The sequence below is a fragment of the Filicampus tigris genome, chromosome 16, assembly GCF_054856515.1.
Source record: "Filicampus tigris isolate MCC_2025a chromosome 16, RoL_Ftig_1.0, whole genome shotgun sequence".
In the NCBI taxonomy this organism is placed as follows: domain Eukaryota; kingdom Metazoa; phylum Chordata; class Actinopteri; order Syngnathiformes; family Syngnathidae; genus Filicampus; species Filicampus tigris.
Window position 1 is genome coordinate 7,352,597 of NC_141232.1, and position 23,686 is coordinate 7,376,282.

Genomic DNA, 23,686 nt, shown 5'->3' on the forward strand with positions numbered 1-23,686 from the left:
CTTAAACATCTCAGGATGCTGGCCACCTCTGCTAAAATCAGCTACATTGTTAAATGGAGTTTCATTTTTTTGTTTTCTGAAAAAAAAACCCACTAATAAATGACATAGGAATTATTTCAGGAAGTTTACGATATGGGCATAAAACGAGATTTAAACTAAGTGGTTTCCTTTCATTTATTATCACATTGCTGTCAAGCACAGTAACATCCTTCTTAATATGCAAAAGTAAAACATGTTAAGCAGTTGTGTCAAGTGTCTCATTAAAATGAAGATATTCCAGAAATATATAAGAGAATAAAAAGACTTTGTTTGTGTTTCTACCCGCACATAACCACCCAAAAATATCTGAAATTAGAAATTAACGTCCTCGGTATTGTTCAAAACAGCCCCCTCTTGTGGCAAAAAATATGATGACGTACAATGGGAATTTTTGGACGAGTCACATGACTACAGCGCAGTAGAAAGACATTTTTTAATTGTTCTTGAGGAATACGGTTCTTTATGTTTTTCACATCCACACGCTAAAGACATGAGTATCCATAAAGGCTATTCCTAAACAATTCTCTCACACGGTTGACCGAATATAGTTTACACAGATAAGGATGTCATCACTGGGGCAGCTGAAGCAACGTGCCCTGCCCCGATGGCAGGTACGTGACATTCCGTGCGCGAGACAGCTGGAAGGCGACATCCTCGGCCGCCTCCAGTTTGCGCAGCTCCACCAGGCCGTCGCCAGCCTCCATGAGGGAATTGGCGATGAGCAGGGCGGCCTGGGAGTCACCCTCGGCTGAGATGATGGCAGCCTGCTTCAATTGTTCCGCCTAAATTTAAAAAAAAAAAAAGATAACAATTGAAGGATGCTTTAATCCACGCATCTTTATCACATGGACAACCAAGTGAGAGAAAGTACCTTCTCCACAACGAATCTGGCCCTCTCGGCCTCCTGCTGTGCCACCTGCTTCATCTCCACAGCTTCTGTAAACTCCTTGCCAAACGTCAAGTGTGTCTGAAATTATGCAAAACCATTGTTAAATAACCTCACACACGCAATACATCATTGACATAAAAACATGAAAAACAAAATTAAAGAAAAAAAAAGATCAGTACAGATCTCAGTTGACTACATCTGATATTTTCAAAGAGAGTAGGAAGAAGGACTAAAGTAGAGGTGGACAGGTTTAGAGACTTAGAGGAACAGCTCTGCACCATATTTAGCTGCAGCTTGTGCACAGCAGGTTCGCTAAGCACCTAGCATTCTCCGGTAGTTATAGTTCACCCCAAATGTGTTTGAAGGTCTTTCCCTTGAAAGGCATCCAAGGCATGGCTTTCTGGCCCTCACTTTGTGCACTGGGAACAGACACGGACCAACCGTGAACTGTTCCCAAAAAGCTGGAAGCCTAAAGCTACCAAAATATCTTGATAAGACCAACAAATCGAAATGATGGTCTACTCTAACCTCTGGTTACTAAATTATGATGGGTGCAGTAGTGCCAATTTCTTCATACCAATGAAACGTCATCCAAGATGAGGCCGAAGGTGGAAGCTCTTTCTGTGAGGTCCTCGCTGACCTGGCGAGAGACCAGCTCCCTCTGTGTGATGAGCTCGCCGGCGTCAAAACGAGCCTTAAAAATAACAAACCATCATGTGTCAGTTTTGGCAAACAAATATCCAAACTGGCCCCAATGAGTCAAATCAAAATTACGCACCACTACAGCCTTCAGCACCTCTGTGGTAATGGACGGCAGCACTCTTTCGTCGTAGTCCTCGCCAATGCTGGTGAAGATGCGCGGGAGCTGAGTGCTCACCGGCCGGAAGAGGATTCGTAATGTGATGTTGACATTCTGCAGATCTGTGGGAGACACGTATCACAAACTAACCTATAGTGCAAGAAGAAGGCTATAGTGCATCCATGTATTGTTACTTTCAGGATAGGGCTAGCGACGGACCTTTGCTTCCTGTGATGACGGGCACGTTTCGGGGGCGGGAGCGACAATCAAAAACGATGGGCTTCTGCACCCACGGGATGAGGAAGTGAGTGCCCTCGCCGACGACTGCATCCTGCACGCCCCGGAACCTGTCAAATATCACCGCCTGGTGCCCGGCATCAACTGTCACAGGAAAACATAGAGGGGCTTTTTAGATACATATCTAAGAAAAGTGTTTTGGAAAAACTATGCCTCAAAAGTCATACAAATTATTCATTATGAGTGACGTTAGAAGCTCCAACTGTTGGCCTTGTAAGCACAATGTTTCCAAATCTCCTTTCATAATGGGCTTCGGAGGAACACAAAAGCTTCCCTTCGAAGTAACACGCCATCGCAAATTTCCGACATATATCAGGTGTTTAGCCACATTTGGAAGACGACTGAATCCTATTTGAAAATTACCAATTTTTCCCTCTATTTACGCTTTCACAATGCATATCCCAACTGTGCCACTTGAGAGTGGGTAAATACAAAATTCAGAATTGTGCCACTTTAAGCACGCAGTTGATATCCAGGCATATTTAAAAATGGACTAGCTGATCAGTACACAAGCAGATACTAATGTCATAGCATGTAGCTGAAAGCATTAGCCAACTGTTTGCAGTCATATCTGCAGATGTTATCAAATTATGGATAGCTTTCATTAATTTCGGTTTAATTATGCACTCTCTTGTACGGCGATCAAGAAGGAAAAACAATACTTATAACAGCCTTTACTGGTCAGAGAGGTCTTGTGAGGGTGTCATTTTGATGCTCAAATTGATTAAAGTATTTCCATTAAAAAGCACCTATAGTTACTCACCATTGAAAAGGGCAGAATTCACAACACTTCCACCTATGGCCAGCGCCAGTCCCAGCTTACCAATAGACTCAAACAGCTTGGCCATTGTAGAAATCTAATTTTACTGCAAAAGAAAACAAGACAAGTTGAGATTCTGAGCACGTTTAGTCATTTCGAGGCCATGGATTGTTGACTCTGGCCCGGAGCGTCTGAAGGCGTCAACTTAGCTAGCTTTTACTTATTAGCTAGCTAGTATGGCAGCTAGTGGGGGGAAAAATACGGGTACAAAAACGTACGAAATTACAGAAATACGCATCACTTACACTCGAAAGAGAACAAAATAACCCCAAATGACCCAATTCGTAAACAGCACGTGAAGGAAGAGGACGCTTATCTCTCGCTAATGGGCTACCAAAGAGGGTCGCCTACTTAACGCGCAAATATATGATATTAACTACGCACAACCCATTAAAGAAATCTCAAAAGCTCGCAGGACAGTAATCGTTGTGCAAACTTCACAGCTTCCCGTGTCTTTCAGTCAGCATGTGTTACACAACTTACCTGGGTTCTTCTCAGGCGTCTGTGACCTCCACCGGACACGACGTGCAGCACATGAAATAACCGGACCAATGCGCATGCGCCTCGACTGAAGTAACATAGCATCCGATTGGCTGGGTTTCTTCTTCTACGGTTTTTGCCTTCCTACGCCTCTCTGGACGTCTTCCGGTATTTGATTTAGCTGTTAAACATCTCCTGCTGTACGATGTTAAACACACTGATTTGCTTTTGCCGGTAAGTAAGGCACGGAGTGTAAAAGAAAGGCAGCAATTTGTCATAAATTTATGTATACGGATATATATTTGATATATTCCTCCCAGTCGCCCTTTTAGAGTCCATAAACAACACTTTACAGTGGTCCAAAGTTCACCTTATTTTCCTCTCTAAATTATTTAAGTTGTTCTCTGCAGTAAACTGTAAAACAATGAAAACTGACGTTTTAAAACAACCAAACTTGACATTTTAGAAGCTCAACTTTTCTTCACGTCAGATCAGGCTTTGCTAGGGCAAAAGAATGCACGCGATCGCCCCCTGACACGGACAGACCAAATCACGGTTTCACTTTCGTCCTCTTAGTTCATGAGTCTTTGGCGCTCTAGAAAAGGATAAATATAAACCACCGAGAAACGTCTGTAAGGTAACAAATATACTTTTTGAAAGTAAAAAGTAGCTGTTATACATTTGGCAGTTAGTTAAATACTTAAAACGCCGTTTTTGAATGGGGGGGGGGGGCGTGTTTTGTCTCACTTCCTGCATTTGACAGCCTATACAAACATGCACGTTTTTTTCCAGAAATGGAGCAAATAGTACAGGAAAATTGTAGAAGTTTATTTTTTAATTTAATAGTAACTACTGGGAAGTGTGTGTTTTGTGTGTCACTCTGCCAAATGTCTGTCAAAGAAGTCACGATGGACACATTAAGTACACCTGCACTAATAGCATAAAAGCTGTTTGAAAAGTCTCAATCAGAGTCATGTCCCCGTCTTCAGATAATAATTTTACAATATGTTTATTATTTTGGTTCTACAATTGCACTGCATGATACTGATTGATTGCTCTTACTACTGTTACTGTTATGTTGATCCGTATTTTGAGGGGGAACAAAATTCATTGAAAATAAATGTGATTCGATTCTAATATTGTGAGTGCTTGTGTCGTCTGTCAGCAGATGGCAGAGGCGAGCAGGACTGTGCGAGTGAGCGGCCTGCCCACAGACATTGAAGAAGAGCGGCTGCTCGATAAATTAACCGTCTACTTCCTGCGATCCAGAAACGGCGGAGGAGAAATACTGTCTGTTACAGTTGATGAGACAAATCCCTACTGTGCCCTGGTCCAGTTTGAAGACAGTGGAGGTCAGTGTTAGGTTACGGTGCAGACAGACCTCCACCAAGACCGCACAGTCCTTAACATGTTCATCTGTTAGATCTGTTTGTTCACTGCCCCGCTTGGCCCCAGTGCAAGTGGACCGTAACAGTAAAAAAAAAAAGGGTACCTAATCAATGTGTGCTTGTTGGAGGTAATAATGATGAGGGAAAATCTCAACACTGTCTAAATAGTCCACCTCACAGCTTGAGTTCCGTGGGGCTAAAAAAAGTGTGCTTATTCTTGATCTTGGATATTTTGACAACAAAGACTTGTTATTAAGACACCTGAAAACGGTTTAAGATTATGCAAAACATGTCTCCTTTAAGTCACACTCATATTGATTGTCTCTTAGTGGCCCAGAGAGTAATTCAACTCGGCCAACACACTCTCAAAGTGGACGGGAAGGAGTACATGCTCTCTGTCAGTGAGTATCGCCAAAGGCTGGATCCTAACAAGGTACATGGAAAAGCCCTGACGTTTGCTATTCACCAGCAGCAGCAGTAGAAGAAGAATTTATCGTTATTCATCTGTCTAGTACATTTTGTTCAAAATTAGGAATAACTGTACAAACTCTCGAGGAGGGGTTTATCTTTGAAGAACCCCTGGAAATAGCCAAAATGCCCATAAGCTGTTTCAAGCCAAAATGGATGCCTTCCTGTGTCTTTTGAGACATCTTGAGACATTTTTGTGAGTCTACTCAAGATAGACATGCATACCATATTTCATGTTGCTAGGGGAAAGTAACTTCATAGCTAAATGTAAAAAAATGTTTTAAAACAGTTACTAACAGGCGACAGAGAAACAAGTATTTCAGAAACGCCTTCATGTATGTTTTTCTCATTTCTCCAAGGTCATTATAAGTCTAACAGCAACTGTGGACTACAGTCAGATTCCCGAAGGTAGAAGCGCATTTACTCGTCTGCTCGGGGACCACCCCGATATTGAGACGAGCTGCAACTCAACAAAGAAGTTGTGCCAACTCCGTGGTGCCTATACTGAAGTGCAGTCGGTCTTGACCCAGCTGCTTGGCCCCCATCCTGAAGATCCGCAGTCGCTGGAGCTCTCAGGCTCAGGTCGAACTTCTGTTAGTCATTCAGAGTCTCCGATCAAGATCCCCAGTGAGAAAGTGGACGAAAGAGATCTTACTGGTGGTGTTCCCACCCCAGAAGAGGACCTGTCACTGATGGTGGATGCAGACGTGTTCCACTATCTGCAGAAACGCTACGGCCACGAGTTCCAGCGCCTGCAGAGTCAGCATGGCGTGGAAGTGGTGGACGTGACCAATCAGGGGATCACTACTCTGTTTCTGCAAGTCGTAACTGGACAGGGCAGCAAGGAACGAGAGCGCATAGAGCTTGCGAGGTCGGCGATAAGTGAGCTTTACCAGGTGAGCGAGAGGAGGATATGTCAGGCGCAGCTACGCAAGACTGACCTGGACCCCAGGGGGGACCTGCAGCAAGCAATGGAGACGCTACGTGTCAGATTTTCTAAACTTGTTCTCAGTGAAGATGACAGTTTTGTCTTCCTCATCGGCGACCGCAGCGAAGTGTCAGAGGCCAAGCAAGTTCTTCTCCGGGAACATCGAGTGATGGAAACAGAAGACGTCGCCAGTCTGCTTGGAATCCCGTCTTCTCGCCAAACCGCTGCTGAGGAGCGCGTCACGCTTGCCGTGTCTCAGTCCGTCTCAAGAACTCTGGATGTTGGGAGGGATCGTGTTCGGCAATCAGAAGGCGGCAAAATGTATCATCTGGCTGCTCGATTTAAAGAGTCTGGCCCACCACTACGGACTCCCGCAGGGGACGTGCCCTTACGCGGAACCTCGAATCCCGGTAGGCATTCCGCTCATGAGTTGAGGTCAGAAGCAGCGGGAGACCCAAGTGGAATTAGGCGTCCATTAATGAGGAGTAAAACCTCCTCAGACATTCCTGCAAAGAGTGGAAGATCCTTTAGGAATACCACTCCAATCCCCCCGCCTGGAAAAGTCCACTTGGGATCCATGGCAAAGAGGACGAACAGTTTTTCGGGAACGACTCAGCAGAGACTCCCGAAGACCGAAGATAATTCCCCTGGATCTCCGCTCAGAGCCAGGACCTCTAGCCTGAGTGACCAAAGACAGACGGACCAACATGAAATCTACCATGCGGAGGTTCTAGTGTCCACCATTATGTGGCTTCATCTTAAAGAGGTCTACAGCACCCAAGTGGAAGCCCTGACAGGCGACCTGCAGCTTAATGAGGGAGGATCGCAGGGCAGGATGCAGTCCGTCATCGGCATCAGTGGCTCAGAGCAATCCGCTGTCACTGCGTGCCAGCTTGCTTTACAAGAACTGGTTGACACTGTCGGCGCAGATATCTGTGTGCATGAGCTTCACCTGTCCGAGCTCGGCGTCAGCGACGTGGAAGATGAAACCTTGCAGGCCTGCTGCGCAGAAGTTCAGCACCGCTTCCCAAAGATAACTGTCCGGGTGATGAGGAATAGTTTGTATCTCATTGGTCCTAAACGCTGGTGCTCCCAGGTGGCCGCCTCACTGCAAGAAGTGTTTTCTGGAGATGGTACCCAAACGGAGTCCACCAGCCCTTCAATAGGGAGGCAAGTAATCAAGGGCAATACTCGAATGCCCTCGGAGATCCAGCCGGATTCTGCAAGTCAAGAAAGGATTTTGAACCATAAGGAGGAGCATCCTAAGACCGAGCTTCTCAATGGAGCTAACAGTCAAGTGGCAACCATGAGGAGAGACTCCGTCATCAAGGAGAAATTGGAAAAGGCAAGCATTTTGGATAGACGTAAGACGTCGTCGGTCCGCGGAAGTATGACAAGCCTGGCAAATGTGAATGGCGTCTGGTCAGTGACACCCCAAAATCACCGAGCCAAACAATCTCACCAGAAGGAACCCCAGCCAGGTGGCATCTGCGTGTGCGGTGAGGCCGTCACCTCCATGAACAGGACTGAGTGCGGGGTGGTTATGTGCGCCAAGTGCCTGGATGCGGTTCACGTCCATTGTAGGGTGTGCCACAGTGGACCACCGCAACACGCGGCACCAGCGGGCATCCAGGGCACGATGAACCACTGCAAACTCAACCTCAGCCTGCCTGGTCACAACAAGCATGCCACCATCAAGGTCACCTACGTCGTTCCCGATGGTACACAAAAGGTGGGAAGCTCTATGTAAAAATACAATTTTGCCTGACTGCACAGTTAAGTTGTCACTCGATGACGGTGTGAGTTTGAGCGTGAATGGTTGGTTGTCTAATTGCATTCAGCGTTATGGTGAGTTATATATTTACCAATAATGAATTTTAAAAATGTCTTTCTTTGCCGGTCTGTCGAAACATGTCTTCACGTGAACCTGAACCGTACCAATTTGGGACCGCTGTGTTGAAGAAATAGCGATGACATCATTGAGTTAACTCGACTTTTATTTATTCATTAGAGTCAACTACAAACAAAATCTTTATAACTTCAACCGCTATTACACACAGTCAAAAGCCTTATGCCCATGTAGGAGACGGTTAAAGAGTGTCGTGGGGTATACTCTGGACTGGTAGCCCGTGACTCCCTGGGCCATACTGGGAGGAGTAAATGATTTCCTCTTGAATTGCCAGGACCATCACCCTTCTCCTGGAAAGCCCTTCCAAGGTGGCGTCTTCGAGGCCTTCCTCCCCGACTGCGACAAGAGCAGGAATCTGTTGCCCAAGCTGGAGGACGCCTTCCGGCAAGGCCTCACCTTCACCGTGACGAGCAAGGAGAAGGGCTCCAGGGTTACCTGGGACGCCATCCCGCACAAGACCAGCCTGCAGGGCGGCCGTTCGGGGTGAGTGAGGCTGTTGATGATAACGAGTGTGTGTTGCATAAATGAAGATCACAAAACTCGAATTGTTGGTCCCTCAGGAACGGTTACCCGGATTCTTCCTACTTGGAACGCTTGTCAGACGCATTGACGGCACACGGGATTAAAGGTCAAACTTCCACTTCTTGAGATTTCCCTGTCGCATTGTACGTTCACACATGGTTTAAAGTAGTAGCACTTTATAGTATATCATTGTTGTCATTATCAGAGAGAAGACCTCATTAATGGGGAAACCATTAGTTGTGAAGATGCATTTTTATAATAGGCTTATTTTTTTACAAATATTTTTCCACTAACAGTCATAATTAAAAACTCCACATGAACATCAGCTTTACTCTAAAAATATCTACATAATCTGTTGTCCTGGTGAATGAAAATACAGATAACTAGTGGCATTGTCTGGTAGTCCTCTCTGAGGAAAATTAACTGCAATAGGTTTCTATAAGAGAGGAGCCCACTATTTCAGGACATATGGTAGTATAATTATTAGGAAGTTAAACTGCATCACAAAGCAATTTAACTTTAAGAAAAAAAACAACATTGGATGGCCATCGCTCTTATTTCATGACACATTTCATACTAATGTGTCCATATGTGTTTTGTGTCTTTACACATTTATACTGAAGCTTTATTAAAGGGGATGCCTTTAGTAGCTATGCATTTTTTATTATTTTTATATACTATAAGAAAGAAATATATTTTTCCACAAATAATGATATTTTAAACACCATCTTAAACTTTCACTTATAGAGATAGCACCTCTGCTCTGGATTAAGAGGTAATGAATTCATGAAGGGTCTTTAGTAACAATGCATTTTCATAATGATATCTATTTAAAAAATATACATATTTCCACAAATAATGATAATTTCAACTCCGTTATAATATGTTACACTGTGTAAATTGCATCTTTGACCATCCTCTATATGCCCATTCAGAGACAATCCCTGCAAGTATATATACAGTATATGTTAATAAGATTTTTATTCATCCTTAGACTGCATCATTAGTATGTTGCTATCAAAATGTACATATTAATTTGCTAACTCTATTTGTGTTATGATGACAGTCTGCAGAGCTGACAGAATGTTATTATTCGTGAATTACATCTTGATCCATCTTTGCATATGCCCATTAAGACGCAATGTTTTTAAAGAGGATGTCAACCCAAACATATTTGTTTCCAGAATATGTTCTATGCAGGCCCACTAGTCTGAAAACATTCTGATTAATGTTTGTTCCTTTTGTGGAATATGAGACATTTTAGCAATTACTGCATAGCTAAGAAAACAATCCAGATTTCTTTATTAATATTCTTTTTGAAATAATTGACAAATTTTTGGGTTATTTTAATTTTTGTATCAGCCTAAAAAAAAACTTTATTGGGGCAGGCCCTAGTTGCAGCCACCTGGCACCATGTTTTTTGGTGCCTGTATTGATTTAATAGGACTTATTAAACAAATCACAGACAATTTTCATATTTCTTGTTATGCTTTTTTTTTTTTTTTATTAGTCCTGGAAAACATGTAAGGCATATGGTAACATTACACACTGAAGCGTTACAAGCTGTAGAGGCCCACGCGGAGCCCACCCAGAGTTGAGCACAGAAAGAAGCAGCATCAATTCAAAAAGAGTTTAAAAAAAATTAAAAACACAAACAAAAAGTGGTTTTGATGAGCGTTGTTTTTTTTTTTTGCGGGGGGGGGGGTGCAAACAAAGCTACACAACGCGTGCGAAAATCATCCCGTTTTAGGGAAGCCTGTGTTGAAGGGGGGGCGGGGGGTCAATGGTGAGCGTTTTGGTGCGGGGACGGGGCCTAGAGGCGGCGCATTCCCAGAGTTAGGTGGCTGCCCATGCTGGAGGCTTGGCTTGGCAACTTGACACGTGACTGAGCGGGCATTCTTTCTCACACCACACCACCACATGAACACTAAACTAAGCTGTATATACACAACATACACACACTGTTACTTTTTTAAAATCTAAACATGCATCCTAGTACTGTACATGATCAGCCAATAACTTGAACTGAGGCCGCCTCTCTGGTTGGTTGGCAGGCATGAGTGGAAACGGGATGTGGAATTTGGGAACATTTCCACTGACGGGACGCGGACGTGACAGATTGTGCTGTAAATCGAGCTAAAACTTTTGGAAGGACCTGAGAAACCACATTAAAAGAAAACCGGTATCTGCTCCAGAAGCCAAAAAAAAAAAAAAAAAAAGGAATGTGATTGGACGCGCGTTGTCTCAGTGCATTTTTTTCAGCCCCTCTTTCCTCGCCACACACACTTTGAAAAGGAGCATGTGACATCCAATCCAGAACCGCAATGTTTGCTCGGAAACTTTCCTTCTGTTGCATAAGTGTCTAGAAACGCTGCAAAACCGTTTAAAGATGTCGCAGGAGGTGGTGAGCAGATCCACTAACGAGCATTTTACCTCAGAGCTATATGACATACAATACTGTGCCAATGCCTTAGGTCCCAAACTACTGGGCTAAGTGTTAGCGTTCCGAACGCCTCTCATTCAGGTTTAAGGGTCTCTCGAAAATCTTTATGATGAATGAGTATGGGTGCGCAAACAATCTCGCCATCACTCTTCAAATGCAGCCCCTCAATGTGTTTGTTGGACCTGCCTGGACGCTTCTGATGATAGTGTTAGCGCCAAGTTTAACATTTTAATCCCAGACAGTAAATTTGTTAAGCACAATTCTGTTGTAATTATTTTTCAAGTGCATTTGCATTTATTTTTTGGAACGTCTAATAAATGAATCAATATTTTCAAATATGTATAATAATAACCTACCTGTTGTGTGCAATACTGTTTAATTCAATCATTATTTAAGCTGTTGCGACTTTCTGCCTGTCCCATCGGGGCTCGCCAGAGCGACTCAGTACAGGCTTTTGGAATTTTACTTTCCTATATTTAAGTGCAGCATTAATGTTCAAACTTTGGGTAATGTTACAGTGGCTTACAATAATGTCAGATGTACTTTCCAGGAACAAAACCTCTGGCTTGTTTTTGATGACCACTTAGGCCTACTATGCTACTGTTCAAATACAATAGCAAGCGTTAGTCATTATGGTGGCACTTGGAGACTGTGATTTTTATAATAATTGGTACAGTATTTGGTTTAGAAAGCTTGAAAACCACTGCTCCACTTTATTTTAGGAAACAAAGGATATAGATTAAAAAAAACATGGCAGCCTAAGACATTTTAGCACAGTATTGCACATTGATAGATGCATGAAGTTTCCCTTTTCAGACAATAGCTTGTGTGTGCGTGTGTTTTTGCTGCTGTTTTTAACTGGGATCAGACGTCAGGGTGGCATGTCTGGTTTGGACTCGCATGACCGCAGCCGACTGGGCCCGAAACAACATCTGCTCGCTCACTTGCCACACAAGCTCATGCAGTTAAGAAAGAAGGTTACTCCCACATCACGTATGCTTGGCGTCAAAGTGTAAAAATGGAACCTTGTCCAGCTTCTTCTCACTGTGACGTGGTTGTAAACACGTGGACGGGTCATGTCGGACCGCGTACGGGAGCTGGTAGAGAGCTGGTAGAGCACAGTGAAAAGGATGTTTCTGTCTAGTTAAGGGACGGACTGAGGTAAGCTGTGTGCAAGGAAGGAGGAGGAGGCACAGTGCGGGCCCATGAGCTCAAGCGACAAACCGATAATCAAAAGCGAGGGGAAAAAAACAAATGAAAACAACAACAACCCTCTCTCGGTGCACATATTTGGGATATTTGTCAGACGCACTGGGAATTTTGTCTTCTAAGGATGATGAAAATGCATCCAAAACCACACTTATTTTCATACTGTATATATATTTTTTGTATGCGCTGTAAATATTCAAAGCATTGACAAGAGGAATATACATTGTCATTTGGCACACATGGTTCGGACACAAAAGACACAGCTTAATAATAAAAAGGGTCCTCAACACTCCAAACAAACCAAACAAAATACTATATGACCATATTTTTTTTTTGTGGGGGGGCGTTTGTTTTTTGTTTTTTCGGGGGCGCGTTTGTTTCATCACACATGACACTCGGAACAAAAGCACCGTGCACAGGTTCACAAAGGGAGCCCAGCAGATTAGAACGAAACACGAATAATAACAATAATCATCATAATCAGAACCAGAGGTGGACAGAATGCATGGGTCCACGCTCTGCTCGCACTCCAGCCCACTGGGGGGCGCCACACGCAATCTAGTGAATGGATGGAGGATGGGGCTGGGGTGCGAGCGCCTTGCTTGTAAGTGCATTAGGATCAGCGAACAGAGTGCAAAACATACAAAACACCACTTTGTCTTCCTTGTTCAGGCCTGGAAGAAGGGGTTCGGGGTGGGGGGGTGACTAAAGATGGCGGTGGGCTTGGTTAGGTTGGGGTACAGATGACCTGAGGACAGACGCACGCACGCGCACACACAATGGCACACAGCACATGAGGAAGGCCACTCATGCTTAACACATTTTTTTCTAATACATTTTTTTATACATTTATAAACAAATTCACCAGTTGCCATCTAGGGGGCGCCCACACTAACAGACAGGCAGGCAGACGGACGGCAAGAGTTACATATTTGGGTATTTAAAAAAAAAAAAAAAAATAGGACTTCCGGTTTTAATCGGAAAAAAGGCACAAGGACAATAGCAAAAAAGAGTATATTGAAAGCAACCAGGGATGGGCAAAACAACTTCTGATAACTCTTCTTAATTAACTTCTTAATTGATAAGAATTCTTTGGATTGCGCAGAATTGCTTAATCGTGTCTTGAAGTGATCAAGTCAAAGTGACGTGAACTATGGGAAGTCGAGTTACGTCATCAGACTCAGTAGGACACTGACGCTGGCATGGAAACAGGAGTTCAGGACATTCGGGAAAAAAATCCTTCCGTCCATCGCATAACAATTAATCGATTCATTGATTTTTCGCATTTTCCGTCAATATGTATTCGAATGCTGTTAAAACAAATTGTATGAACAGGACCTCATACACCGTGTTACTGTTTTCGTGGTGAATACTCAAAATTATTATACAACTTTGGTTTCACGCTCCATCCCCCATTAGGCAGTAGACAAAAAAAGCTACACAATTTCGTGTTGCCCATCTGTCGAGGATACCTGCTTCCAATTCGGGCTCATTCGGGCAAATTCTCTCAAAGTTAAAAGTACGAGCCCTCGGAATTCATGCCCAAAATGACTACTTCAAATCAAAATGGCCGACTTTCTGTTCAAGTTCAGGCATGACTCTTTGAATGGCTTTTTTTTGTGTGTCTAATAGTAGACATCCACACAATTTCATATCAACCAGGTGAACTGATGTGGGCTCATTTTCAGGTCAATTTCATATTGATTGGTAAAACTGGTGCCAGGGGCCCATTTTCCTAACTTCGGCCATCGGTGCTACTGAGTGACTTTTTGCGGTTCCGTTTTGAGACCCCCAAAATCTATAAATTTCAACCTGGATACTTTTTTTGTACAATTTGATGAATGTTCAAGATTTAAGTAATCCATCTAATTTCTCTATCACAAATACCCAAATGAAATCTGTTTGTAACATCATGCAAAAGCTTCTTTTGGTCTGCTAAAAATTAAAGTTTTAATAGTCATAAAATAAAAATAAAAAAAGATGTTTTGAAATGTTCTTTTTAGGAATAGCCACGTTTAAGTGACAATGAGCTTGTGATGAGAATTTTCCTAACGACCACTAGGCGGCACTGTGCACTCTATTTAGCAACAGCTTGCTTCCATTCAATTGTCAATACTAGGTAGGCTTTATCAAGGAATACATTTTTGGAGAGGAAGGCCCCGCATCTTTTCAGTGTTATCATCTAAAATATTTGAGGAATGGGGGACGGGTACATTATTGGCAAACACGGTCGTGTTACATGGGGGTAGGCTTGTGGGGAGCGATAGTGGCATCTCTTGAGAAGCCTGACGCCTGTTGCTATGCCGACCACGGAGAGGGAACGGGAAGGAGAGGGGGTTGGAGGCTTGTACTGGAACCCCCCACCCTTTTGGTTGGGTTGGGGTGACGGGCAGGACTTGCTGAAAAGGAGCGAGAGGGAGGCCTCGGTGTGACAGTGCTTCTTTCAGCTTGTGGCCGTCACCAGTTGAAAAAAAAAAAAAAGACCCACATGCCCCTCTTCTTCCCACTGCCCAATTCATCTTACACACAGAGAGGCTCTTTATGAGGGACTATTATTAACTGTAAAGCTCTGTCAAATTAGCAGAGGATACTTGTTGATGCTGTCTGAGCGTCGGCCAATCATAGGACTCGCTGACTCATCTGAGTGACATAACTGGAGGGAGGGAGGAAGGGTGGGTGCGGTTCGTCTTGGTCGTCTTTGTGCCTGTCTGTGGGCGAGGTCTATGACAGTAAAAATGGGGGAGCAGGTAACAACAATTTAGCAGTTGGAAGTGGTGGCTATGGCGGGGAGAAGGTGGGTGGAGATCGTCGACCCACCGGGAGGTGGGGGGGAAAAAAAATCACTGTCGGATGAGTTGATTTTTTTTTTAATTTTTTTTTTTTAATTTTTATGGTTAGGCAGGAGTAATCACTAAAAGAGACCTGGAGGGGAATGAGAGCGGTTTAATCTCCCCAACCCACTCCGACCACCACCACCAGCCCCAAACTATCAATCTCCATGCCCATTCACTTCTCTTCCTTCTTGGCCTCCTCCTTTTTCTCCTCTTCCTCCTTCTTAGGCTCCTCCTTCTTCTTGTCATCCTTCTTCTCCTCCTTCTTGCCGTCATCCTTCTTCTTGTCGTCTTTCTTCTTGTCGTCCTTCTTCTTGTCATCCTTCTTCTTGTCTGCCGCCGGTGCCTCTTCCTTTTTCTCCTCCTCAGGCATGGGCTCTGTAATGAGGACCACCTTGCCGATGTTGTTCCTCTCCTGCATCTTTCGCATGGCATCGCCCACCTGCGGGGGGAAAAGAGAGAGAGAGGGATTGATTGTTTGGAATGTCCTTAACGCAAACAATCGCATCTCTGTGTCTGCTTGTTGATAATCCAGTGTGAAAAAGTGATATTTCCAATTACTTCTTCAACCAATACGTAACGACTCCCGAAGGGTAGGAGGGAGATCCTCAAACGACAACGTAAAGAGGGATGATTCGAAGGCGTTCCCAGGCCAGCTGGGAGACATAGTCTCTCATGTGTGTCTTACCGGGAGCCTCCTCACAGTGGGACATGCCCCGGAACACTCCACCATGAATTTCCTAAACAGATGCCCGAGCCACCTCATCTGGCTTGTCTCAATGCTAAGGAGCAGCGTTTCTTCTCTGATACCCTCCCAGATGACCAAGCTTTACTCACTCTACTCAGGCCAACTGTCTAAGGGAGAGCCCAGACACCCTGTGGAGGAAAGTCCTTTCGGGGACTCATATCAGTGATGTTGTTCTTTCGGTCACGACCCGCAGCTCGCGACCATAGGTGAGGGTAGGAACGTAGACCTTTCGGTTTTGCTCCTTCTTTACGACGACAGACCGATACAGAGTTCCCATCACTGCAGATACTGAACCAATCCCCTCTGTTGCTTTCCCGCTCCATTCTTCCCCTCACTCATGAACAAGACCCCAAGATAGTTGGGACAGGATCTTATCCCCCGACCTGGAGAGTTTTCCAACTGAGGTCAATAGCCACAGATTTGGAGGTGCTGATTCTACACCCCAAACCAGGAGTCGCCAACTCCCGTCCTCGAGGGCACCTATCCTTGCGTGTTTTCCCTCTCACCCTGCTGCAATACACCTGATTCATTGAAGCTGTCTGGAAGTTGTTCGTCATAGCCTCGCCAAACTCCCCCCATGTCTGAATTCTTGCCTTAGCTTACAATTTCCAAAACATCAAAATCAAGAGGCCACTCTTGATTTTTTTTTTGGTTCTACTTCAGCTATCAACATTCAGTATATCTTGTGTATTGCTCTTTGTCCCCCCCCCCCCCCCCCCCCCGACCTTTGCAGTATCAAACAAAATCGTGATACTGGTCTTTTTCGATGTCAAAAATATCATGCTAAGATCTCATTATGAGTCACTCTTGCGACCCAGCAGGAGGGAGCTCGAAGTTGCTCTCGCATTCTGCGCGATTCCACTTGTTGCGCGCCGACAACGCCTGCACCCGCCTCTTCATGCCTCCTCTCTCGTCATCACTAACGCGAGGCGGGTGGACCACCTATCGACCGGCGCCACGGCAACGGGGGCCATCTCCTAGCAACCTAAAGCCCTGACGACTTCCACACGCCATGGGAAATGAAGGGAGGGAGGAGGGGATGGAGAACAACCGGCGGCCCTCTAATAAGAGTGACCGAAGCGCCATTCAAGCCCACAAAACATTAGGTACACCATCAAAACGGAGGATTATTATCCAGACGGAATTTGTTGACTTTTGGGCGGGGTGGCCTGTACCTAATGAAGAGGCCAGCGATTGTGGCTATAAATAACCCCGCTGTGCCGTTTTGTCGCTGCTATGATTATTGGAAAGGAATAGAATAGAAGCCTTGATGGAAGGATTCAAGGTGTTGTCTCGTGAAGAACTTCACCTTGCATTTTTTTTCCCCCTCTCATCCCCTCGTCTCTGTCTCTTGCATCAGGGACCCCGCCCTGAGCCAGACGCACGCGCACAGACGACACGGTGTCGCCATGGCAACAAGAGAGGGAGGAAAAAAGAAGCGGAGAATAGGAGGGAAAAAGAAGGGAGGGAGTAAAAAAAAACTGGAATCTGTGACAGATGGAGAGGCAGAGAAATGGCCGAGGAGAAGAAGAAAAGGATGAACAGTAGGAGGGCGTCGTTTCAGAGGATCCAATTGCTGACCGAGTGTCACAGTCTCGGCCCTTTTTTCTCACACTTTTCCATTCATAATCTGCTTTTTGGCAGCGTTCTCCTCATCGACAGTCTGACTCTGTCTGGCCTAGCCTGAGACATTGGCCTTCTTGTGGTTGGAATATCGCTGATGGCTTCTCACGTCTGACACCAATTTTAATGGAAGACTTAAGAGTCCTATCCTTAATGGAACTCGCTAGAGATGGCCTCACGGATAACCAGCCCACTTCTGACTCCATAACCCCCCCCCCAATTTCTCAGGTCTGTAGAGTAGGGGGCCACCTTTCTCAGGAATCAGTGCTGTTGGCATCCTACTTCTGACAGCTATTTTCATATAACTCTTAGGGTTAGTAATCTTAACCCAATTTTCATCGCAAGAATTTTGAGTTGAACAAAACGTACACTAAACTCAACACCAGAGAGGCAGATTCTCTTGAGTTCCACATGCACAGGAATCACCTCTCCAAAAGAATCAGTGCCGATGGAATCCCACTTCTGACACTAATTCTCACAGAACTTTTAGGAGTCTTCCTCTTAACTAGGGCTGTGCACAAACGGGCGGGGACTCAAACCGACATGCGAATTGCGATTAAAAATTCATGCTGGATCAGAATTTTCTGATTCCGAGAAGTGAATTGCTCTGGGCGGACATTCACCTGCTCTAGGTGCCAGGTGGAGTCAATGCGGGGCTTGACCTTGCCCTGCTTGTAGAGGTCCAGGATGGTGTTCAGGGCCTGGCTGATCAGCTCCGTCTCGCCGTCCAGGTAGCCTAGGTGGAAGCCGCACACCGACTTGTTGCTCTGGATCAGGTTGAGCGTATGGATAGTGAACTGGTGGTACCAATTCTTGGCCACGGCCAGCAAGTTCTTCTTCTGGCCCGCCAGCATGTTAGCAGCACCTGAAGAAGAAATGCCTCGTTTACACAGTGCGTCACATCAGGTGTTCCTTTCATACATTGTAGAGTGTACAATCTGGGACTCATAGACACATTCCAAGTTCGGAATATACAGAATGTGCTCCATTGTTTGGTTCCGCATAGTGCTGATAAGATGGAAGAGAGGGTCCAGGATGAAAGGGTGAGTGAGGGTAGGAGGCCGCATGCAAGGATTTTTGTGCTCCGTGGAAAAAGCCGGAGCCCTGTTCTCCGTGCATGCCGTCCTCACCCACTCCGGCAGGCATCGCCATAGAGGCCTTCCCACGGACCGCACATGCACGCACGCACTACATAGGGGGCGGTGTAATACAGTCACGAAGACACAAACGGAGAAGACTTTCACAACTATTGTAGTTGTGAAAGTAAACGGCAATAATATCTCAAGGATAACTTTTTTTTTTTTTGTATTGTTTTTACTGACCATAGGTGATGAGTTTGCCCATTGGTTTAAGCAGGTTGTAGGCTTTGTGGGTGTCTGATCCGCCAAGAGGGTCCAATACTATGTCCAGTCCTGTATGGGAGACAAAATAAAAGCGCTCATATTAACGTGTATTCACCAAAAACACACAGTAGAAGGCGTATTGATTCCGATGTCTAATTATCCGGCTCTTATTTTCGCATCTGTCGGTGGGGCGCAAATGCGGCGGATCCCAATTTTCATACGGGCAAAATGCTCACTAGGCGTGTTTGCCAATTTGGCTGGTCTTTGCCAAGCTGTGCACTCCAGCACAGTTAGGGTGTGTCCTTGGAGAGGCGCTCAGCGGAGTGGCACAAACTCAGTCTAAAGTTACGCCTGCTCGGACCAAGCCTAAATACTGGCGCAGCGAGTCTAACGCAATTTTCATTAATTTTGATTATAGCACAGATGGACTGATGTCAGACCGACAGTCTTTCATTCATAAATATGTGAACAGCGGGTATCAAACCCACTTAAGCTTTGTTTTCTATATCGGTACAACTCTGTGGGGGGCGCACAAAGAATCAGGTGCGGGAGGCAGTGTCCAAGTGCCCACTTCATGGTGCGGATGTGCTTCCACAATGTCAAGACTCAAATCAAGCGCATGACTGGCTTGAAAGGAGTTGCTTTGATTCGTCTTGATGGAAGTTGGCTGTGACCACACCCACAACGTCGCAGTATAATTTTTGGCTGAAAAGGTTTTTTTTGTCCACCCTCTCACCTTTGGGACTAATCTTGCGGACCTCCTCCACGTAGTCCTTGGTGCGGTAGTCGATGGGATGCGTGACGCCGGCCTGGCCGATGGCCTCATGCTTGCTGGCTGATGCCGTGCCGAACACGGTGACGTCCTTCACTGTTTTGCACAGCTGCGTGGCTGCCGTGCCCACCCCACCTTGTGGGGAACACAAAGGTGTCAAATGTTAAATGGGCGTACAGTATATCGCAGCAAATTGACTTTTGTCAACAGTTGTGTGGAGAGGGAGATCAATTGCTATTTTCCTATTTCTGAAAATGTGTCTGTGAGTCTTGAGAATTTTTAAGAAATTACATAACAAGCGCCCCAACACCCACTTTCTCTGCCCATGACTGGGCAGCTGAGCTGGGTGGAGATCCAGAGCCACTTTCGAAACACTATCATGCCAAAGCCAAGCGGTAAGTAGAGCTGCATTGAGTTTTGTTGGATGAAGATTAGCGTCAGCAATCATTCACCACCTAATCTAAATCTTCTACTCAAAAGCTATTCTGATTTGATTCAGCTTCCACAAGGAGACGTCGCTCATCTAGTAGCAACACCCTAGTTCCACCCCTGGTAACAAAAGCCGCACTTTTGCTCACCAGTCATTAAAACAGGCTAATTTCAGCAAGACAGGGAATAGAGTGTGTTATAATTGTTGATCCTTGGGTTTTCTTGTACGAAAGCATGTCACAGCAGTATTATTAAAACGCCCGGGAACTGACTAAGAATACACCTAAGCAACATATGACATGACAACAAGTAATACCATGCACACTTTTTAAGACAAATAGAGTCAACGTGATTAGCATTATTCATTGTTTTGAACAAGCCAGCACCATTTTGATTTGTGCTTGTGCATGCATGCATAGATTGTATTGTTATACAATCACATTAGGGAGCCTGACACTCCACACAATGAGATGGCCAAATGATGCATCTCTTGCTTTGTTTTCTGGCTCATTCAAGGAATCCCACATGTCTGTTTTTCTGCCAGTCACACAAAAACAACATGTGGCACATTGCAGACATTTTAAGAGGATATCTGTGTTTGCTCTCGCTCTGTTTGAAAGCGCATAGCCGTGTTTGCCGAGAAGTAATAGGTTACTGATAAGTGTGAGGTGGGCTCGTTTGAAAGGGAGGCTGACTGGAAAGGACTTGAAGTGAAAGGCATCCATAAAGGTCATTCATGCCCGACCCCGTCTAGCTCTAGTCGTCTTATCTGATAGCACAAAGCCTTTGAAAGAGCAGACATTTTTACAGTGTGGCTGCAGTGTGGAAACAGAATACTGTATATATCTCCGTTTTATTGCAAATTACACTTTCCACTTTTGAAATTCTACCTTTTTGCGTTTTAGGAAAGTCTGTATGAATTTTTGAGCTTCGTGTATGCTGCTGTTTGTATGTATTTTAGGGAAGGCAGGGGCACCCCCTGAACAGTTAGGAAACAAATGAGCCCGTAACATCAGTTTGACCACTTGACCTGCCATGCATATTTAGATATAGAAAGGTCTTTTACGACAAAATCTTCCTTCGCACTACCACTGACTGACTGACGCCTTGCAGTGGTGGGAGAGATGGTGCTAAAAAAAAAACAAAAAAAAACTGCCGTACAAGAGCGGCACAATGGCTCCACTCTCATTCTCTGTGGTGAGAAACCCAAAAAAAAAAAAAAGTGTTGCCAGGGAAACACGTGCCAAATTGCTGGCAATGAGCGAGCAAAAGGAGACATTTTGCTTTTAATCTCAAGCCACAGACATTTTTTTTTTAGTTGACAAAAGACTGTCATCATATAAGGGCATTGTGCCGGGATGTTTGAATGAACCATGAAGACAAATTAACACACACCTGCACACAATGAGCCATTTTTTAATTGGATAGTCTACTTTCATTATTAGTTTTTATGCAACTTTAGAACAGGATTGAAGTACCTTACAATGATTGGTTAACTAAGTACAGTATTATCTAAGTAATATTTTTTTTATTAATAGCATTGCAGTTATTATTGCTACACCAGTAATTTATTTGTGTTTACTTTTTAAACTATTATTACTATGGCATTGGTTTGCCGATTGACTGGGAGAAATCACATGATTCTACTGCCTGTTACTGAGGTGTGTGACACCCATTTTGAGTTGAGGGCCCTCCAAGAAAAAATAATCAATGTTACCACGTCTGAGGAATCGAGTACACAAGATCAATTATGTTTCATAAGCAGAGAAGGTAATGTATGGTGACCGTTGCAAAAAATTCATCATATCTTAACTCAAATCCGCCGGTGCTGCTGCTGCTGCGATAAATTGTGCGTAAACACATTCGCTCCACATTGGCGCGAAACAAAACGTGACCTTCCGTGCAGACTTTAAATCAGCACTTGGCCGACAGCTGAACAAAACAAGCGCATGTCGAGCCATCTGATAACTTTGTACAGCGTGGGGACGCGTAAACACGAGCTTCCAGTCAGCGGAAGACGCAGAAAGTACCTGTCCCCCACACCCCGCTTTCTCCCCCAGCTTGAAGAAAAAACTCCTGACGGTGCGTCACAAGACCTGGATTCCTCGCCAGGGGCCTCCTTGTGCACTTTTAACTGGCTTCGCTCGCACTCATGCACATGTGCACGGATCCCAGAATTTAATCTGGGCAAGTATGCCGCCGCTCCAAACATGAAAGCTTCATTTCGTCGCTGTCCTGTGAAAAACACTTAACTGCAGTTTTGGAAACTTTTTTTAATTTTCGCATTAATGCGATGTCTGTAATGTGGAAACACCATTCATGTAAAAAATAAGAAAAATGAAAAAAAAAAATGGCTTGGCTCGCTTGGTCCAATCCAAAACTGAGTCGGATTTGCTAATCCCGAACCCTAACTGGCTAATGATAGCCCTCATTCTAAACCCAACAGCCTAGCGCTCTAAGTCTAGCTCTAACGGGAACTCAAATCCTAACCTCATCCCGAAATCGAACCCTAACTCCCCCGAACTACCACTAAACACTCTCACCCCTTATCTGACTCCAACTGACCCCGCAATGGGGCTGTCACTCTCTAATCTTTTTCGAATCGATTATCCTATCAACTATCCCATGGAATAATCAAGTGACTCCACCCTCCTGTAATCCAACCCCCAACCCCAAACCGAACCTTAACCTGAAGACCACAACTCTATCCCTGACCCCTTAGAACCCAAATTCAAGCCCTAACCAAACCTTAGCCCCTTGTCAAGGCTGAAATGGCAGCCTAAGCAAATTCCTGCTCTAATCTCATTGGTTCTCTTGAAATCAAATTGAAATGTTTACATTTGTTGTTCCCTTACAAAACATGCACGCATGTTGTTTGTTTTCCCCTCAGTCACAGCAGGGTTTTTTGTTTCCCCCTCAATCCTGACATACTTCCACCGAATGAGGAATTTGAGACAAAAACACGGAGGAATCCACCACGACACCATGACACTGTTGTTTTAGTCGGAGCCCGACAACAGTGCACATTGCTCGTAAAATGCTTGTTGGATTTATAGGAACATGACATTGAGATAAGGTGACACCTCGGCATCATCCTGATTAAAACCCACAATGTCTTCATTTATATTCAAAGCTTCTATCTATGACTGATTGTCATTGTCTTCCTTTTTGTTTTGTTGCCATGTGGGGTCCTCAGCATGTTAAACTTGACTATTACAGTATTAGTTTTATACCACGTAGGTTACTGCAAACTATTAAATCCTTTTTAAACTGTACAAAATTTTGGAAAGAAAATATAATGAATCTATTAATGAAGAATGTTTTATGATACAACTCGAGTCAACGGTCCATTTTAATCCTTTTCATCACCATTTTCTACCTAATAGCATAAATCTAACATATCAAATACATACAATTATTTACAATCGTAATTATATCAGGTGTGCTTTTGTCATATTTTTATGATTTTTTTTTTTTGTGTAAAATTAGAAATCTTAAATGTTTATAAAATTGAGTTTTTTGTAAAATGTCTTTCCCCATATTCGTTTATTTATAGTATAAACACATCGCTGTACTGAATGTTCTCATCACTATCTAAATGAAAATGCTTGCGAGCTGACAGACTTGTTTGGCTGTGTCACTTCCTCTGCATCTATTTCCACTTTTACTTGAGGAACTTTCACATCCCGCCATTCGCTTGCGGCAGCCTACGAAAGAATGGCTAAAAAAAAAAAAAAGAAAAAGAAAAC

At 44.3% G+C, this 23,686-nt stretch overlaps 3 protein-coding genes across 7 annotated transcripts in view; 1 reads left to right on the forward strand and 2 right to left on the reverse strand.

Annotated features, from left to right (window-relative positions):
• Nucleotides 1-156: 156 nt before the first annotated feature.
• On the reverse strand, nucleotides 157-3,490 carry phb1 (prohibitin 1). The gene is made up of 7 exons (XM_086056663.1): nucleotides 3,328-3,490; nucleotides 2,788-2,890; nucleotides 1,947-2,108; nucleotides 1,707-1,849; nucleotides 1,506-1,622; nucleotides 911-1,006; nucleotides 157-821 (listed from the first exon to the last, which is right to left on the reverse strand). Exons 2-7 carry the CDS (start codon nucleotides 2,870-2,872, stop codon nucleotides 609-611), a joined length of 816 nt encoding a protein of 271 aa, XP_085912789.1. The 5' UTR covers nucleotides 2,873-2,890; nucleotides 3,328-3,490; the 3' UTR covers nucleotides 157-608.
• On the forward strand, nucleotides 3,467-10,008 carry LOC147134428 (uncharacterized). 5 transcript variants are annotated; one of them, XM_086056660.1, is made up of 6 exons: nucleotides 3,467-3,558; nucleotides 4,493-4,676; nucleotides 5,042-5,145; nucleotides 5,540-7,840; nucleotides 8,292-8,500; nucleotides 8,578-10,008. In XM_086056660.1, the coding sequence occupies exons 2-6, from the start codon at nucleotides 4,493-4,495 to the stop codon at nucleotides 8,663-8,665; spliced, it is 2,886 nt and encodes a 961-aa protein (XP_085912786.1). In that variant the 5' UTR covers nucleotides 3,467-3,558; the 3' UTR covers nucleotides 8,666-10,008. The 5 variants fall into 5 exon arrangements, with proteins under 5 accessions (XP_085912786.1, XP_085912783.1, XP_085912785.1 ...); XM_086056657.1 differs by having other exon boundaries at nucleotides 3,468-3,558; nucleotides 4,490-4,676; XM_086056659.1 differs by lacking the exon at nucleotides 3,467-3,558 and adding an exon at nucleotides 3,876-3,961.
• The window catches only part of vat1 (vesicle amine transport 1), a 30,508-nt gene continuing 16,830 nt past the window's right edge, over nucleotides 10,009-23,686 (reverse strand). Inside the window, exons 3-6 of the mRNA XM_086056662.1 lie at nucleotides 19,473-19,643; nucleotides 18,716-18,805; nucleotides 18,017-18,258; nucleotides 10,009-15,464 (exon numbers count right to left, since the gene is read on the reverse strand). Coding sequence (XP_085912788.1) covers nucleotides 15,198-15,464; nucleotides 18,017-18,258; nucleotides 18,716-18,805; nucleotides 19,473-19,643 — 770 coding nt within the window. The 3' untranslated portion in view covers nucleotides 10,009-15,197. The remainder of the gene's footprint in view (nucleotides 15,465-18,016; nucleotides 18,259-18,715; nucleotides 18,806-19,472; nucleotides 19,644-23,686) is intronic.